Source organism: Pteronotus mesoamericanus, unplaced genomic scaffold (assembly GCF_021234165.1).
Source record: "Pteronotus mesoamericanus isolate MK-2021 breed Mesoamerican mustached bat unplaced genomic scaffold, CSHL_Meso_final contig_2, whole genome shotgun sequence".
Taxonomy (NCBI): domain Eukaryota; kingdom Metazoa; phylum Chordata; class Mammalia; order Chiroptera; family Mormoopidae; genus Pteronotus; species Pteronotus mesoamericanus.
The window spans coordinates 22,135,464-22,155,058 of record NW_026555084.1 but is presented as its reverse complement, the minus strand read 5'-3'; the positions used below and the strand labels follow the sequence as shown (position 1 = coordinate 22,155,058).

The 19,595-nt window shown below is 40.9% G+C and overlaps 1 protein-coding gene across 8 annotated transcripts in view; it reads left to right on the top strand.

The window, feature by feature from the left end:
- Window positions 1–19,595, top strand: part of LOC129066617 (protocadherin alpha-C2) — a 156,373-nt gene that overhangs the window by 103,067 nt on the left and 33,711 nt on the right. For 2 of the 8 annotated variants that reach the window (XM_054568321.1, XM_054568319.1), the window contains exon 1: window positions 13,959–16,762. The exons of the other annotated variants lie outside the window; for them this stretch is intronic. In XM_054568321.1, the coding sequence (XP_054424296.1) occupies window positions 14,198–16,762 (2,565 nt within the window). In that variant the 5' untranslated portion in view covers window positions 13,959–14,197. Of the gene's footprint in view, window positions 1–13,958; window positions 16,763–19,595 lie in introns of those variants that run through there. 8 annotated transcript variants of the gene reach the window in all.

Below are 19,595 nucleotides of genomic sequence, written 5' to 3'. Positions count from 1 at the left end.
GGTGGTATTTGTGGTTTTACTTGACAGAAAACAATTTCTATATTTCTCTCTTCTAGTCATTCCATGTAACATATTTTTTGAGCATGAGACACTTAAAATATGGAGATAAATAATTCATAATCCATAACATTAAAAATATTCAACAATAAACAAGTGAACCATCAATTATGATACAATCAGTTTTCAGCTACAACTGAAACAAACGCGTGCTCTCCAGGAAGCACGGAAAGGAAGCCACTAACTCAGCATGATGTTTGACGGTGTGTCGAGGCAGGCAAGGAACTCTTTTCCATGTAAGATGTCTTCTTAGCAGAATATTAATGGTTAATTTGGGAAGCAAGGAGGTAGAGTGGAGAATGACTATTTCAGGCTGAGCAAAAACCATAAAGGCCTAGAGGAATGAGAAAGCATAAGAGGACCTGGAAAGAGTTTGATTTGGCCAGAGCATAATGTAAATGTGTCAGCATGGAAGAAGCTGAAGCTAGAAAGCTACGAAGAATCAGATTAAGAAGATTCTTCAATGAAATGCTTAGGATTTTAGACTTTATCATGAGGGGATAGGGAGCCAATGAGGATGAAAAAAGATCTACAAATAAATTTCCCATTAAACAGTATCGCATGATCATTGCAGACATTTAAGGAAAAGAAATTATCAGTAATCCCAATATCCAAGTACAGTCACAAATATATGCTTCCATAGCTTCTTTAAAAAAAACCATGTGCCATGCAAATTTTTAAAAATAGTTGTAATTACATATGTATATGGTGTTTTATTATGAAGTTAATCTATCTTTATCATTGAATAATTCAATATAGTGAAACTTAGGAAAGCATATGCATTTTAAATTCATGGTCTTCACTCACTAAATATTGTTACACAAGGTCTTATTAAACTCTTTGTCAGCATAATTTTAATGACTGATACATTCCACAAACAGTATGTATTGTAATTAGAGTTCTTTACAGATTTAAAAATATGACTATATAAATTAAGTTTACGTTAATATATACATGCATTAAGAATGGAAAACCATGTACCTATGAAATCAAAATAAGTTGATTAAAAATTATTTGAATTATCTTGCACCAAATCATAAAAAGGTGCCAAAGTAGATAATGTGCATCCAAATAATTACAGCTTTTATACTTTCAAGTAGTAAAAAAATAAATAAAATGCAGAGATCTCATTCAGAACAGCCATAAATATGAAATACCTAGGAATGACTTTAATGAGAAATGTGAAAAAAAGTGTAAAATTTTGTTGAAAAAATATTTTAAAATCTTATATAGAGCAGTATAATGTATTCTTAGATGGAATGTTACAAAAGCATATTTTCTCCAAATTAGTTGGCTTTGGCCCTGTGCCAATGAAAATCTAATGGGATTATTATTTTACCTTAACTTTACCTCTAAGAATAGCATGGAGAAAAAATATTTTTAAAAACCGTAAGAGTTTAAAATGTACAAGTTCCATTATCAGAATTAAATTTTGGCAAGATATTATTAGTAATATCATATAGTAGCCATTGGATAGGGCTAATGTGGAGGAAGGGAGATTAAACTACCATTAAGATATCCAGGGAAGAAAGATGAAGATTTAAATTGAGGCTAGAGGGAAGGAATTTAGTATAATATATGCGGTAGACTTGATAGGGCTTCATTACTAAATGTGAGGGATAATAGTAAAATAAATAGATGACATCAAGGTTCATGGAAATGATGAGTTCAGTTTGGAAATGTCATCTAGATAGAGGTAGACAGTGGTCAGTTGAATTTGTTGATCTCAAGGAGGTCTGAATTCTAAATACAGACTTCGAGTCACCTGCATAAAAATGATCCTCAAGGCCTAGAGTGTGAATAAATCTGTGTATGAACAATGTATAAAGTGGAGGAAAAAGAAAAGAGGGACAAGATCAAAGTGAGATGACTCTCTCAGTGACCACTTAGGTATTTACGGGGGTCATATGAAATACATTATAATATGAGACCTTTCTTTTTTCTTTTTAAAGATTTTATTTATTTATTTTTAGACAGAGGAGAAGGGAGGGAGAAAGAGGAAGAGATAAACATCAATGTGTGGTTGCCTCTCATGTGCTCTCTATTGGGGACCTGGCCTGTAACCCAGTCATGTGCCCTGACTGGGAATAGAACTGGTGACCCTTTTGTTCCCAGGCTGGTGGCCAACCCACTGAGCCACACCAGCCAGGGCATACTATGAGACCTTTCTATTAAGGAAAACAAAGCATTGCTGTGAACATAATTCTGTGTTTCATTATGACTTAAGAATTTTGGAGACAAACCAGAAGTAAGTGAACTGACTGATTTACCTTTGATTGAGAGTATAAATTGTCACAAAAAATTGGGGAAATGTTTTGGCATGTCTAACTAAAATTAAAATGTGCATGCTTTTAACTAAATACCTCTCAGAATAAACACACAGGCCTATACATGCACGTACTTCTGGAAATGCACCTAAATATTCAACTGCAGAGTAAAAATAAATTATGAAACATCCATATAATGAATGTTATACAGCCATTACTAAGAATAAAACAGAATTGCATGTACTGACACAGAAGGATGCCCATCATATATGTTAAGTAAAAATAAAAAGCAAAGTTGCATTATAGCGTGTAGAATGTGGGTACATTTTGGTAACACATTTATACATGCATAGGTAAAAGTCTGGAGGGATATTATTATAATTATCTGTTAATGGTATAGTCTACAGGAGAATGAGACTTGAAAGGACTCATTATTATTATTATTTTTTTTTTTTTGCTTTTTATGATTCTGGGAGAACTGAATTTTGTACAAGCAGCATATATTTTTAATATTATTGAACCTAAATACAATAAATAGAAGACCAAGAGAAAATAAAATTAATCACACAGGAAGTATAACAAAAATGTACTTCTTTTGAAACCCTCAAATCTATGGCTATTTGTATTCACTTATTCAAAAAGCACATACGTGAACAAAAGAAGCTTTTAAAAAAATACCAGTAAAAACAAATATACTTTCACTGGCTAGTGGTCCCCAGATATTTTTGCTTTCATTAGTTGCTTCTAGGAATATCCAGAGCACCAAGTACCCTTTGCTTTGGGTAGGTCATTCATTTCATACAACTTTGTAACCGCTTCAGGAAGTGACGGTGCTTGAGAAATACGGAGCATCGCTGCTGTAGAAATGGAGAGTAAGGCCAAGATAGGAGGCGCTATTCAAGGCTAAAGGACAGCTGCTGCCACTCTGCCCGGTGTCTGCATTCATTCAGAAAATATTTATTCGCATGGTATTTTAACTTCTTCAGCCCAGACCCTTCTGCTGAGCTTCAAACTCTCATATCCCATTACCCAACATCGCTGCTTAGCTTTCTCACAAGCAATTCACACATGCCTCGCACTAAACCGTGTATTTCCAGACCTGCTCAGCCCATCTCTTCCCACAGTATTTTTAGAAGCTGATACCACTGTTCACTTAGGTCTTCATGCCCGAAACTAGGGAGCCATGTTGGATAGCTTCCTCTGTCAAGGGGAATTTGTCCTCTCATTAATCAGTCCTGGAAATTCTCTCTGAAATTTAGCTCACAGGTGTCCATCTTCAACTGACAACCATTACCTCAGGCCACATCACCATCTACTTTCCTATGGATGGGTGCAATGGCCTTGTAACTGGGTTTCCTGCACCCCGACCCCGACCCCGCTCTCCAAAGACCATTCTCCGCACAGCAATTGTGATAATATCTCACGCCCCTTATTAAAACCTACAATGGCTTACCTTGGAATAAATGACGTGAAATCCAAACTCTTTATGGTCACATACAAGACTGTAAGATCTGGCCCCTGATCATTTTTCACCCGTCTCCACCATGCCCCTATTGTTTCCTGTGCTTTAGCCACACTGGCTACCTTTCTAATCTTCAGGCATTCCCTGGCTGTTCCTACGTGAGTACTCGCACACTGGCTGGCCCCTCAGCGGGGAATGTGCTTCTCACTATTCTTTCCATAGCTGGCCTCTTCTCATCCTTTAGGTTACAATTTAAATGCCCTCTTCCCAGAAAGGTGTTCCCTGATATCCTCTTCTAAGTATAGTTCCTTCAAGTATCCTTTGTCACTAGTTCTTCTTTTTCTTATGACATTTATCACTCTTCTTGCCTACTTTTTATTTGTTTACTTGTTTAGCATCCACCTCCCTCAATGCACTACTCCATGATGATCAATACCATGCCTATTTCTTTTGGCAAGGTGTCTCCAGTAGCCATCAGAAAATCTGACACATAATAATCATTCAGTCGACATTTATAGTACAAATGAGTGAACCCTGTTCTTAAGCATGTTGAGCAGGAGAGATAAATTATGTACGTATAACTTGAGTACAATATATAGATTAAAACTATACATCGAAGGTGCCAGAAAAGTGCTTCAGACATTTAAGGTTCTTAGTTCAGTCCTCATCACAAAATTAATGTTCAATAAATGTTGAATGAATGAAAATTTCCTCAGCATCAGAAAGTGGACATGTTTTATTTTAATAAGAATGTAGTGAGATTGTTTGGTCCTGATTTATCGCTGCCGTTAAGACTCTGACAGCCTCACTCGAGGCAATATCTTTTTCTTTATGCATTCTGAGATTTCAAAATAACAAAAGAATAGAGGGAAGGTAAAAACAAATAGAAATATAGTGCAATAAATGTTACTCAAGGGTTAAGTTCCAAAGCAGGTGTGTATGGTGAATATTATGTTTAAGTAATAAGTAATATTATTTAAGTAAATAAGCTTGAATATTTAAGTAAGAATAAGCTTGAAAAACCACATAAATCTCTCCAAGTACAACTTTCCTAGTTGTATTGTTCCATTCTACCAGGAAATTCTTATGGACAGTAAAGCTTGAAAACCACTAAGCTTATCTGAATCCAGGAACAATATAAAAGTCTATATCTAGACATTCAAACTGTACTGCCTTTAAGATAAACCATAAATGGGAATTGTTGGAAAATTATCAAGTGCTCTTCTTGTCTACAGGGTTTGCTCCATTAACTTTTTTCATTGAGATATAATTAACATATAACATTATGTTAATTTCAAGGGTACATCATAATGATTCAATATTTGCATATATTACAAAATGAACATCACAGTCAGTTTAGTTAGTATCTACCACCATACATAGTTAAAAAATTTTTTCTTGTGGTAAGAACTTTTAAGATCTATTCTTTTAACAACTTTCAAATACACGATACAGTATGATTAACTACCATCACCATGCTGGACACTACATAACCTTGACTTATTTTATGAGTGGAAGTTTGTACCTCTTGATCCCATTTTCCCCATTTTCCCCGTGTCCTACCCCTCTTTGGCATCCACCAATCTGTTCTTTGTATATATGAATTCAGTTTTTTTCCAATCACTTTTAATGTTGTCTCAATAACCCTGATGAATATTAAAGTATTTCTTTAATGAGAATTAAACTTGACGACATATGTGAAAGCACTTAGCTCTGGAATTGTTACATACTAGGTACTAAATGAATGCTTGATGCATGGGAATTTACATCTTATTTCATTAGCTCAACATATAAGAGTTTTTAAAATAGTTATTATGGAGAAGAATGTGATCACTAGCTTCCTGTATTTCCAAGTGGACATTTCCTGTTGCAACACTATTGAATGCCTCTGTGATTTTTTTTCAAAATATTTGGGATAGGAGGATAAGAGTAGGAAATAATCAATAATAATTTGCTGTGTCTACCCCCAACTTACAGTTGCCAACTTTCCAGAATTACAGCTGGCTTTTTCATCCAGAGGTGCAATATTCATCATTGTACCCGGGAAATTCACAGTCTGACTTTATCAATGTAGTTGTTACTTTCTTAGTACATCATTATTGATCCTTGCAAAACATGACTTTTTGTAATTTGAAAATCCTCTTCATTCCCCAATTCCTTCTAGCTTATGTCACACTAAAACCACATATCCTAGGGGACATAGCTGTCCAATATATTCTATGTATACATTGATTTATGAACCAATAAATGTTTCATATACAGTTGAGGTTTTTAAATGAGCTTATCATAATTGGATCAAAGGAATAGTAGTCCCACTTGAGAGTACTGCAGAAAACCGATCATGGGAGGCTGTGATGAAATTTTAATTATAAAGGATATTGAATATCCTAGGGTGTCAACTCTGTTATAATAGATGTAACATCGAATTAGAAAGAAAGTGAGATTTTTTACCCAGTTCTGCTTGACATCAACTCTGTATTCCTAGTAAATTGTTGAATTATTCTACGCTTTAATTTTATATCTCTGTTAAAGTTACTACCCCACTGTCTTCAGTTAACTGGATTTATTAGAAAATTACCCGTTAGATTTAGATAAGGAAAATTCAAAAGCTAAAGTGTTACCTAATTGGGGAGTTTTGCGTATTTTTTTCCTATTCAGTACTGGAAAGCTGAGGTTGGTATCAACCAATTTCAAGTTGTAGGTGCATCAAGCTAAATGAGTTTTAAAATCTTTGGGAACATTATTTCGGAGATGCCATATAAGTAGAACGATTACTAGATTTTCCTTCTCAATTCTGTCAGTCAAGTAGAGTATGCTTCCTGTACTTGTGACAGGGGAAAAAATCAGGAGCTTGGATTTTCTATTTCCCTCCTTTCTCCTCAGGTTATTTGGGTCATTTCATGAGACTTCTATTGCCATGCTGTCCCCTCTTTTTTCTGGCTAATAATTATTGAGAATTAATATAATGAAAATTTTATATACTTCATCTCAGTAAATGTCTAGCAGCAACTGCAGTAAGTACAATATTTTCCTTATTTTAGTACACTGAGGTTTGTAGAAATTAAACAAGTTTCCCAAGGACACAGAATTAATAAGCAGGAGAGCCTGACCTGTGAGTCTGGTTTTATGTCGAGCAGGATTCCTGTAAGAGGCTCCTACCTAGGTTCGTGATCTAAGCGCTGATGCGATTAAAAACCTCAGAATGGGCTCTGACCAGTGTGACTCAGTTGGTTGGGCGTCGTTCTGCAAAGCGAAAGGTCACTGGTTCAAGTCCTGGTCAGGCCACGGGCCTGGGTTGTGGCAGTCTGGGCGCATTTGAGAGGCAACCGATCCATGTTTCTCTCCCTCTCTTTCTCCCTCCCTTCTTTTCTCTCTAAAAATAAGTAAATAAAATCTTTAATTAAAAAAAAAAACCCCATGAAGTGGGATTGTGGTCTGTAATTGCCAGTGGAATTTAATTCTAGTTCCTACCATCTAAAGGATGCTTTGGAAAAATTGCTCAAGTTACCACAAAATTGAAGAATCTATAAGTCTTTTCTAAATAACTGTGATAAAATGAGCTTTGATAAAGAAAGGTTTTAGGTAACATTAATTGTCTCATAAAAATGTCTTAAAGCATCTTTTAATATTCACAGAAAACACAGTACAACTCCTCTTGACTACTTTAGAGGATTTATTTTTTATCTTCTGTATAATATACACATAACTGCTAAGGAATTATGTAACACAATCTATCACAAGGAACACACAAGTGGGATTTAGATCAGAAAAGTCAAAGTCATTTGTAAAACCTCATTACTTAGGCAAAATAATGTAGGTGGGAAGATGGTACTGAAAAGAGAGGCTGGGATGTGAAATACAAATCTGTTTAACATCACAATTTTGCTAAGGCCAGACATTTAAAGAACATATGCAGAAGACCCAATTGAAGTCTCTAAAAGAAAAAGAAATTTGTAGTTGTGAAAACAATCAAATAGGATCTCATATAAAATACTTGGAAATTAATAGCTTGAGACCAATAATACAATTCTTTTTTTACATTGAGGTGTAATTGACATAACACTATATTAGTGTCAGCTGTACAACATAATGATTTGGTTTATGAATGATTCAGTTCATAATTAGGATTGCTTGTGTAACGGTCAGATGTTGTATTACAATCTCATGGAAAAAAGCTTCCTAGAGATTCTGGTAAATTGCTTTGCCTTTTTGGGATCTAGTTTCTTCCTTAATACCACCTCATTGTGCTTTTGTGAGGTTTAAGTGAGATAATATGTATAGAAATAATAGGTAACCTGTTAGTGTTAAGGCATCAGGATGGAAGGGGGGCCCCCAAAACCAACAATTACTTGATACACTGAGTATATGAACAAAAACTTTTGAATTGAGCCTTCTTAGGCAGAGGTATAGGGGTGTTTAATTTTTTCCAAGCAGCAAACACAATGGGTATAAAAAGGAGAAACTGTGGCCTTTGTTTAGACTGAGCTTAGGTCATATCTTGAAAAACAGTTCAAATGAGAGGTACTTCAACAATATCTATATTTTTTTGAAATAGAAAAGAAAAGTACCCAAATCAATGAATGCTTTGGCTAAAACCCACTTGGGAACAAGAATGTTCCTGGGTGCCAAATTACCATCCTATTTTATTCTATGGCTAAAATCCCAAGACTTGCAGGGGAGAAACAGGGCCAAACAAAGTTTTCTATTAAAATAAAAGGCCCCAAGTGATGAATGGAAACTTGGAACAGGTTTTAATGGCAGTACTAGAAGCCAGAAATCAGCTTAAATACAAATTTACAAATTTCTGTCATGTATGAAGTCTGAAATAGAATATTGGTAGTAATTTTAGTGAATTAGAAACCATGGCTTAACCTAAGCAGTTGTTATTTGTATTCCAAAGAGCTCAGCTTGCTGCTAGATTAGCTTGGAAACTTGATGCTTCCTTGTCATTAGTCATTGATAAAATGTTGAATGTGAGGCCAGTGGTGGGTGGATTCTTCAGTTACTTGCTAGACTTCTTCCAAATTGAAACATTCCATTAATAAATACTCTTTGGCAGCATTATTCAAACAATTCACCTAACTATCCTGTCTTGCAGCCTTCCTTTTTTCATTTTGTCTGCGAGGATATTAGGAGACTTTGCTTAATGTCTCCATGAATTTCAGATAGACTCTGTCTGTAGCATTTCCCTTATCAATGACTTCAGCAACTGAAAATCGAAAATGCCTATGTAAATTTTTTGTCTGTGTGGTTGGTTTTATGTTACCAGTGTTTAGTTAAAAAAACAGTCCCTAGTATGAATGTTTTCATTTCTAAGTGCTAATAAACAGTCATGTTAGTAATATTATAGTTTTGAAGGAATTTATATCAAGCTCAATGACACTTTAAAAATAGAAAATTTGTTTCTTTGGTCACATTTGTAAGATCATTATCTTGCTACATACTCTTGGTTTCACACTTCATGTCTCCTCACTGATCTTGAGGTTCAGGTTTCGCTTAAACACTTCCTTCAATGAAAAATAAGGAATTTGGATGGGATAGTTTCTAAATATCTCTGAACCTTTCACATTCTGTGATTTTTGTTAGGCCATCTCAGCTGAGAATGTGGACACAGAAGCAAACTCCCCAAAAATTGAATAGTTTGATTTTATCTGTTAACACTGCACAATCTGTCCCAAGCCTTCAACCTATTTTCCCTTTTTATTATTACTCATCCAAAGATAGTTTGAGTCCTTTTGTTTATTCTGAGCAATTTTCTCATGGCTTAGAATCAACTAAACATTGCAGAACTAAACACTGAGAGGATTTCTCCCTAAAAGATAATGTATTCCTTCTGCAGGGAGGGGAATGTGTTACTTCCACATCCACCGGGTGCTCTACCTGTAAAGAACACTGTAATCATATGGGAGAGTGTTTCCCTGCTGGAGATATCTACAAGAAGTCCTGTTCCTTCATAACAAGATGGAGTTTTTTTAATCTACCTTGGACTAAACATTGGGATATTCATTTGTCTCTGTTTTTAAATTATATATCATGTGCTTGGATTGTGGAAAACACAACTTAATATGAAAATTAGGTCCTTCCCTATTTGGCAGATATTTTTCTAAGGGTCAACCCAAAGCCTGATCAAATGAATGGGTATGTTCCTGTGACCTGAGGCCAAAAGGCTCCAGATTGTTTGGTTCCCTAAAATAAAATGATTTTTGATGCTAATGATAGAGAAAGGAAAATTGATGGGAATTAGGAGAGCTCATAGAGTGCCAGTGTTGTGTTTTTTTTATAGGTTTAATAGAGTTGTATTGTAATTAGTTTTGCTCTTGTGCCCAGTAACGTCATGATAGATGCATTTTACAAATACAATTAAGGGAGACAATGGAGGGATACTATTTCAGAGTTCCTTTCTAGCAGGGGAGTAAACAAAACCATGTCTTATCATGGTACTTGTCTTACCACGTCACTTTTCTTATTAGCTATGAGCAAGGAATACATTCATTTTATAATTATAATACAAAACAGAAAGAGTGATAATGTAATACTTTGGGGAAGAGCCTTTCTTAGAGTCTCCAGGTTAGAAATACTTTGATTTTCAAATTTTAAAGGAAGCAAACTGTAGTAAAATCACTGTAGGCTCTTGAGCCCCCTCTCTGTTAGACATGGTCTATCCATGCACAGCAAACAGCAAGTGCCTGAATTGAAGCAGCTCTTTCTGAATTTTCTAAAAGCAGATCTGAAGAAAATGAAACAATCATTACTAATTATTGAGAGTTTCTAAGGTTTCCCACTCTGTGAAGAATACACAGAAATATAAGACATGGCTTCTGCTTGCAAGTTGCTTATAATTAAGGTAAAGAAATAATATTAAAGAATTTTGAAGAATTAAAGAATGACACATGTTGGCATTCAGAGATACGTGGCAGGCTGCGAGAGAGAAAAGAGATCATTATGTTTAGAATAGACAATGTTTCATGGGTTAGGTCAGTTTTAAGATGGACCTTGTATTATATATAAGATTCAGAAAGTGGGAGAAAAAAACAGCTACTTCCACTTGAGGGAATTGTACAAGTAAAATTCTAAATTCAGTTCCGTTCACAAAAACATTCATTAGGTACCCCAGTGCCAGATCTGTCCCGGGCGCGGAGATGTTAGCATGTTTGGGAACTTGTCTGTACTCCGGCTAAAGTATTTCCACATATCCTAAAAAGGTGACTTGTGAGGAAATAAATCCCTTGAAGGAATACTTACGACAGATGTCCCTTTTCCTTGGTGACATAGAAAGGGAGTGTTTTTTTGTTTTCAAAATATAGGATAAACTCTAGAAATAATTGGGAAAGCATAATGTTGGTGCACACTCATCTTCCCTGTCATCATTTACTTCCTGTCTGGCATAGTTACAGGTGCTTATCTGTGTTTAATACCTGAAGGGCCTTGCCATATATAGACTGTCAACTAGGGTGATGAGAAATTATTAGCTGACGATAATAAATTATTGCATTTTAATAATAATAGTAATAATGTACTTGTCAGCCACTATGCACATTGTTTCATATACATCATCTCAAGTAATCATGACACCGAGTTTTACTTAATATTGTTGTCCCTAATTAAAATGAGTAAACTGAAGCTTAGGTTAAGTAACATAGTTAAGGCCACACAGTCATTGGCAGGGATGTGACTGACTCCAAAGTTTGTGTTTCTAATCACTGTGCTATTCTGCTTTATAATAGGGGCTTCTTGAAGATCCAAGGGAAGGAAATGCATAATAGTGTGTTTGAGGCATTAGCATTAGTACTCCTCGACAGGGCACTTGCCAGCAGTCTAAGTAATCCCATTTCACCAACTTGTGAAGTTGACAAGAGGCTAAGTACAACAGCACAAGGAACTAAATCATTGTAGCGCCAAATACAGGTTATACCACCTTTCAGTACAATGTCTTTGAGGTGGCTGATTCTGTGGGCTCTGTGTTTGCCTTCTCAGTCTTTGAGGGAATAAATACTAGCTGAAGCTTATGATCCTGACACAGCAAAATGGACAACCCGGCAGGTGTCCTTGCTGGAAGATGACAAAATTGCTCAAAGACAAGCCCTGCTTTCTCTCCTGAGATGTGACAGCTGGGGGCTCCCATTAATCTCCTCCTTAAGTGCCTGTGATCTCTTCTGGGGCACAGGGCCATGCACGGTCAATACCCAGTGGCCTGGTTTCTGAGCTGCAGGCAGACGAGGCCGCGACTGTGAGGGCCTGGGAGGAGATGAGGGAAGAAAAGGTCACTCTTCCTGACAACTTATAACTTGATTCCACTTATCAGCCATTTATTTTCAGAAGTAAGTAATGGGTGAAGACAAAGGCCAATTCATGCACTTGAGACTTTAAGGCTTTCTGAGATCAAATTACCACAGCAAACAGAGACAAAGTTACAATAGGGACATTTTGGGAGAAGCCAGAGACCTAAGAAAGAAGACAGGAATAGAATGTGATGGAAATTGCTCTCCACTCTGCACTCTTGAGGGAGCAGAGGGCAAGTACGAAGCAGCAGTGGTAGTGGGAATTTGGGAGCTTCTCCAGAATACAGTTGGTTAGGCTGGGGAGTGTTGTCAGTGAGTGTACCTGGCTGGTGGAAGGAAGGGATGTGCTAGTCCAGGCCTCTGAAATCTGGTTCTCAGAACCATTGCCTTGGCCTCTGAAGCTACCCCCTTAAGAAGGAAAGCATGCAAATATCAGGTCTTAGTCTGGCTTTGTTCCAGTTCATAGCTAGAAAATGACCCACAGAGGAAGATGCGAGGAGTGAGAGGGTGCTAGGAGATGAAGAAGAGAAAGGACATTTTAGTGAGTGCTTTTTGCATGTGGGCAGTGGATTTTAACTCTTGTGGAATCAGAAGGCTTGGGAAGAGTATGTTCAGAACAGAGGTGCAGAGGCAATGACACAGCACGGAAAGGATTCCTGTGGTCTTTCTGCCTTCTTGTTCACAGAAGAGAAGTGGTTGTCTTTTTGTTGCCTCTGCAGCAGCGCAAGGTGGAGTCTTAGGGGAGCTGAAGCTCAGAGATGCAAAGGAGCGTTATATTTTTGGAAGGTGAGCTGCAGCCATTGAAACTGCTGGCTGTTGTAAAATAAATCGCAGCCTCCCACATTTTGCTTAATAACAGCAGACTTTTTACTGCAAAGCATTATAATAGAGTCCGAATTCCAGCCAGGCTTGGGAGATCAGGAGTAACTCTTGATTTAATGGTTTTGTGGGCTCTTGAAGACATTGTCATCCATTAAAGAACATTTTAAAAATTACTCTTGAAAGAACAAAGAAAATGTCTTGGTGACAAATGAAAAAGATTTGAAATAAAATAAGGAAAAGCTTGAGGGAAGAATCTCTTTAAAATTTTACCAGATTCCCTTACTATGATCAAAAGGGTCAAATAAGAGTTTAGCCTGCAGCTTTACGGGGCCGTATTTTTAAAGAGAGAATTTTAAAACCTGAACTATTGTTTATTTGCCAAGGCACACACTGAAAGGAAGGGCCACAAGGTTTGGGTCAGACTTGAGCGTTGAATCCCAGAGTGCTAGTTTTAGGTTTGCTCTGGAAGAAGACAGCCCTTCCCATCCCCCTCCCCTAGGAGTTGAACACTTCATGCAGTAATTACGAGTTTTCCAGGGAAAATGTTGGGGTCAGGTAAATAATCAATCTCCATCATCAGTAACCCCAGAGCGCTCCCGCGCTCCTCCCCCCGCCCCCACCCCCCGCCTGCCCTGCGTTTATTTCCTTTGAACGTGGAACCTCCGTCCAGATGCCCTGCTCAGCTAAGGCCTTCCGTTTGTTTTTCTTATTGGGCTTGGAAATCTTTTCCTGAGGAGCTGATAGCCCGAGTCCTAGAGGCAACTGCTTTTCCCACAGTAATCTCCTTACAAGACCCGTTAAGCAGTCGAGGGACGGTGGAGGCTGGGTGAACAGGACCGTGGGGGCAGGGAGAAAGGGAGTGGCCGCGTTCCCGCGGTCTGCTGGGATCCGGCGGGTCCTGAGTGCAGGAGTTGGGGCTGGAGTGGCTGGAGCGAGTGAGCAGTGTGGCCGCTGTCCACTACCTCGGTGCGGAATCGGACCAGGATCAGCAGAGCACTATCTTCCCCCTCCCCTGCTTCCTTTTCCCTCCCCCTGGAGCAGCCGCGGAGGCTACAGGAAGCGAAGACAAGCTGAGCGACTCGGGAGCGAGCGGAGGAGCTGGAATATGGGGAGTCAGCGGCATGGCGGGGCCAGGAGCTCCCCGGAGGGTCTACCAGGGGAGCGGCCCCCGGCGTTTGCTAGCGCGTGAGCCGTAGGGAGCGAGCGCCCGGCAGCAAGAACGGAGGTGGAGGCGGGGCCGGGCGTGGAGCCCGGCTGGGGAAGCTGCTGTGTCCGGCCCTGCCTGGCTGCCTCCGCCGCGGCCAGTGGCTATGGAGCTGGCGAGCAGCAGACCTGGGGCGACAGAGCATACACGACTCCGTCCGCCCATGCCCTGGTTGCTGCCGGTGCTGCTCTCTCTCCCACTGCTGCTGCTGCTGCCGGGCCCAGCGGCCTCCCAGCTACGATACTCGGTGCCAGAGGAGCAGGCACCCGGCGCGCTCGTGGGCAACGTGGCTAGAGCGCTGGGGCTGGAGCTGCGGCGCTTGGGGCCAGGCTGCCTGCGCATTAACCATCTGGGTTCACCGAGCCCGCGCTATCTGGAGCTGGACCTGACAAGCGGAGCGCTCTTCGTCAACGAGCGCATTGACCGGGAGGCGCTGTGTGAGCAGCGGCCTCGCTGCCTGCTCAGCTTGGAAGTGCTGGCGCACAGCCCTGTGGCGGTGAGCGCCGTGGAGGTGGAGGTACTGGACATCAATGACAACTCGCCGCGCTTCCCGCGGTCTGATTACCAGCTTCAGGTAAGCGAATCGGTGGCGCCTGGAGCGCGCTTTCACATAGAGAGTGCGCAGGACCCCGACGTGGGCTCCAACTCGGTGCAGACCTACGAGCTTAGCCCCAGCGAGCACTTCGAGCTGGACCTGAAACCCCTGCAGGAGAACAGTAAGGTGCTGGAGTTGGTGCTGCGTAAGGGCCTAGACCGGGAGCAGGCAGTCTGGCACCACCTGGTTCTCACAGCCGTGGACGGCGGCAGCCCAGCCCGGTCCGGCACGGCACAGATCTCCGTGCGCGTCCTGGACACTAACGACAATTCTCCCTCTTTCGACCAGTCCACTTACCGCGTCCAGCTTCGGGAGGACGCGCCCCCAGGTACATTGGTAGTGAAGCTGAATGCCTCAGATCCGGATGAGGGTTCCAACGGAGAGCTCAGGTATTCCTTGAGCAGCTACACATCAGACAGGGAGAGGCAGCTCTTCAGCATCGATGCCATCACGGGGGAAGTGCGGGTAAGTGGAGCGCTGGATTATGAGGAGGCCTCTTCCTATCAGATCTATGTGCAGGCGACCGACCGGGGTCCAGTGCCCATGGTGGGTCACTGCAAGGTGCTGGTGGACATCGTGGACGTGAATGACAATGCACCAGAAGTGGTACTTACAGACCTGTATAGCCCAGTGCCTGAGGATGCTGCACTCAACACTGTGGTGGCCCTTCTCAGTGTCAATGACCAAGACTCAGGCCCCAACCAGAAAGTGAGCTTGGGCTTGGAGGCCACACTGCCTTTCCGACTGAATGGCTTTGGAAACTCCTACACACTGGTAGTGAGTGGCCCGCTGGACCGGGAGCGGGTGGCTGCCTATAACATCACAGTGACAGCCACTGATGGGGGAATCCCACAGCTCACATCCCAGCGGACGCTGCAGGTTGAGATCTCTGACATCAATGACAATCCACCAAGCTTCCTGAAGGACTCTTACTCCATCTATGTCCAGGAGAACAATTTGCCAGGCGTGTTGCTCTGCACTGTGCAAGCCACAGACCCAGATGAAAAGGAGAATGCAGAGGTGACCTACTCCCTCCTGGAGAGGGAGATTCAAGGGCTGCCAGTCACCTCCTATGTCTCCATTGACAGTGCCAGCGGTAGCCTTTATGCTGTCAACTCCTTTGACTATGAGAAGTTTCGGGAGTTTTTTGTGACTGTGGAGGCCCAGGACAAGGGGAGCCCACCACTGAGCAGCACTGTGACCGCCAATGTGTATGTGGTGGACATGAATGACCATGCCCCTTACATCCTGTACCCTACCTCAACCAATTCATCAGCAGCCATTGAGATGATGCCTCGGACTGCCCCTGCTGGCTACCTGGTCACCAAAGTCATAGCCATGGACTCAGACTCTGGGCAAAACGCTTGGCTCTTTTACCATCTGGCCCAGACCTCTGACCTGGACCTCTTTAAAGTAGAGCTCCACACGGGAGAAATTAGGACTACCAGGAAGATAGGAGACGAGAGCGGAACCACTTTCAACCTGACCGTGGTGGTCCGAGACAACGGAGAGCCCTCTCTATCAGCCTCTGTGTCCATTACGGTAGCTGTGGTGGACAGAGTTTCCAAAATCCTCCCTGACACTCAGAGACACGTTCGGGGTCCTCGGACATACTCTGAAATTACACTTTACCTAATAATAGCATTAAGCACAGTATCTTTTATATTCCTTTTGACAATCATTGTTTTGAGCATCATCAAGTGCTACCGCTACACTGCCTATGGCACTGCGTGCTGCGGAGGCTTCTGTGGAGTGAGGGAGCGGTGCCGCACAGACCTGTACAAACAGGCCAATAACAACATCGATGCCAGGATACCACACGGCCTCAAAGTGCAGCCTCACTTCATTGAAGTGCGAGGGAACGGCTCCCTCACCAAGACCTACTGCTACAAGGCCTGTCTGACAGCAGGCTCAGGGAGTGACACTTTCATGTTTTACAACACAGGGGCACAGACAGGACCTGGGCCTGGGGGAGCCCAAGCCGCAGCAAGTGACAGCAGGCACCTCACAGGCCAAAGTGGACAGAGTGCTGGGAACCTGATTATTCTAAAAAATGAGGCTGTTTCTCAAAATGAGGTGAGATAGTAGGTAGGGGGGCTTCCACAAAGTTATGCATTTTTCAGATCCCCTCCCTCCACCCCCAGTATCGTGTGCATGGCTTTATTAGGTTATTAACAGAGCCAGGAGTTATCTGGTGGACTGAGTATATGTAGTACCTGTGATCTGATTGTAATCTGCTATGTTTCCTCTCTAGGAAAGTAGTACTAGAGAATTGTTTTTCACTTTCCGTTTCCTTTTCAGGGGCATGAAGACTTGACCATAAAATTCTTTGAGAATTGAGGATTAGTCTTAAATATTTGATGTTCAAGTACAGCTCTGCAGAGAAATAGGTTAGGCTTGGGAATAAAATGATGCTATAGGGCATAACATGATGAAATTCAGGGAGAAATGACCTCTGCTATGTTACATGCAGAGAAAGTTCCCTTTTGAAATGCCATAGAAATGTGTCTCTTAAAAAGCTTTGAAACCTCTAGGGGCTGTGGTGGTCACGTCTGTGCTGTCCCTGTGTATACCTTGAACTGTCTACAGTGAAAATTATCCAGTTAATATGTCTAGTAATTGCGGTGAAGTCATGTGATAGGCTATTCTGGAAATTCATGACAGGGGAGATAAAGCCAAAGAACGTGGACCTCACCTGAAGCCCAGGTTTGCTTTGGCTGTTTGATGTGCTAACTCTTCTGTAGGGGCCATCAGAGGAAACGAATGGTAGTAAGCAGAGAGACGGAGGATGAATTTTTATCTGGTTGGGTCAGGGAGATATTAGAATGAGTGGATTAGGGATGTGGAATTATGCTGAAGGCCAGAACAAGCTGGGATTGGGGAGGAAGAGATGGGGGAGAGAACTGCCCTGCTAGTCACCTTTCCTGGCCCAGTGTGAATTCATTGTAAGAGGATTTCCCTGCATTTAGCGTAAATGAAAATTCCATCTTTTCATTCCCTGTTGATAATTCCTAAGGTTTTGATGTGATGTGAAATAGCCTCTTCAAGACCCTCAAGTATTTAAGTTAAATGGCAATATGTCAACTTGTTCCAAAGCACATGTTCATTTTCTGGGTCTAAAATTTAGTTTGCAATAGCTACAAAAGCCTTGGAAAGTGGATGGCTTACTGTCCGTGAAAGACAGGTGTTAGTAAACGCACTCGTTTTAAGTGGGCATTAGGCCAGCGTGCTCATTATTATGAAGAATTTTTATAAATTACTGGACTGTACATGAATGTATGCATGCGTTTGTCTCCATAAGCATGCTTGAAATAATAGTGATATTTGCTTTGTGATACTTGAAACTTGGATTTTAGAAGCCAAAAGTTTGTCCCATAATGATGAATTATTATCTTTTTACACAACTGCTTTGTAGCTAGAATCTTTGGAGCTACTATGCACTGAATTAATAGTAATTGTCTGTCCTGTATTTTTGTGATGCATTGTCATTGCCATATTGCTGTCTTCTTATTAATGTCCACACTTTCACATTCTAAATTTTTGATAACCTTCAGGAAAGTAATGCACATGCACAGAAAAAAAAAAAAAGGCAGAGATGGATGGAGAGGATTTCCCATGTACATTGTAGGCAGATTTATCAGAAGAGACTGTTGTTAGTCAATGCTGAGCAGCCAAGGGAGGCAGATTGGAGATTAAGAAAAAACAAGGGGGAAAATCAAGGAACTTCTAGAGTTCTTTAGATCATAGCTTTTGGAAGCGTGTCAAAGGGATTAGCTTTAAATAAGGGTGCTGTAAGACATTTGCTTAACAAATTCCTGTGCAGGCCCCTTGGGCCTGGGGTGGGCCACAGACGGTGAAGCGGGATAGAGAGCAGGCCAGGCACGCTCTGCCACCAGCTGTCCGCCGAAACTCGGGGATGGCATGCTTGCCCTCCCTCTCCAGGCTCAAAGCCTGGGACACTTCCATACATGAACTAATTGTTTTACTCTGACCTGGATGTTAATATGTGCTTTGGTACACAAACCTTTAATCTAGGGAGCACATTGTATGAGAAAAGTGCTTGCTCTTGTGGGATTTTGCCAGGAGAGCACATGATTTTTAATAGAGGCAAATTTCTGCCAGACACTTTTGGAAAGCCGGTGAAGGGCCCTAAGATCTATAGCTCCTGAAATTGTTGCAGGGATGGGGAGGGTCACAGTATCATAGCGTGGCAAAAATGGGAACAAACATCAGTCAGCTCTGAAAGTCATCACTACTAGATCAACCTGTTACATTTCCATGTTAGGTTTTCCGTTTTCCGTAGCTAGTTACTGCAGGTGGCAGGAGGGTCCTGGAATGCAATGATGCTGTGTGCCTGCATTAAAATTAGATGGGGGTTGGCGAGGATGAGTAAGGGAATTTGCATTCACTGACTACGCTGTTATATAAAGGTGTTCTGCTTTGCAATATATGTATGGTGTCATTACCTGTAAGTCATATGTTACATAAACATTTATCATTATATGAATGCGAGGAACAAGCTCAGAGAGGCTAAGTGACATGCGTAATGACTCTTCTAGTGGTACTTTTAACTCATGCCCGTCTGACTCCGAAGACTGTGCTTTTTGAAATGGCCTGAGTAGACAAAAATCCCAGTGTTTATACTTTTTTTTTGATAAGAGATATTCAGGTATTTATGTTACTAGGGGTTCTCATAGTAGTATAAAGTAACTGCTTTTGGAAAAAGAGTGATTGATTGCTTGCATAAAAGTAGGTCACAAATCGGTGGGTCAATTGAGTAAAAATGTTACGACCAGGCTAATACATTTTTATTTGTTTATTTGTTTTACAATTGGCATAGCCCGTTAAGATCTTTTATCTCTGTTCTTTCTCTGATTTCTCTCTTGTTGCTTATTAAACATCAGCATTT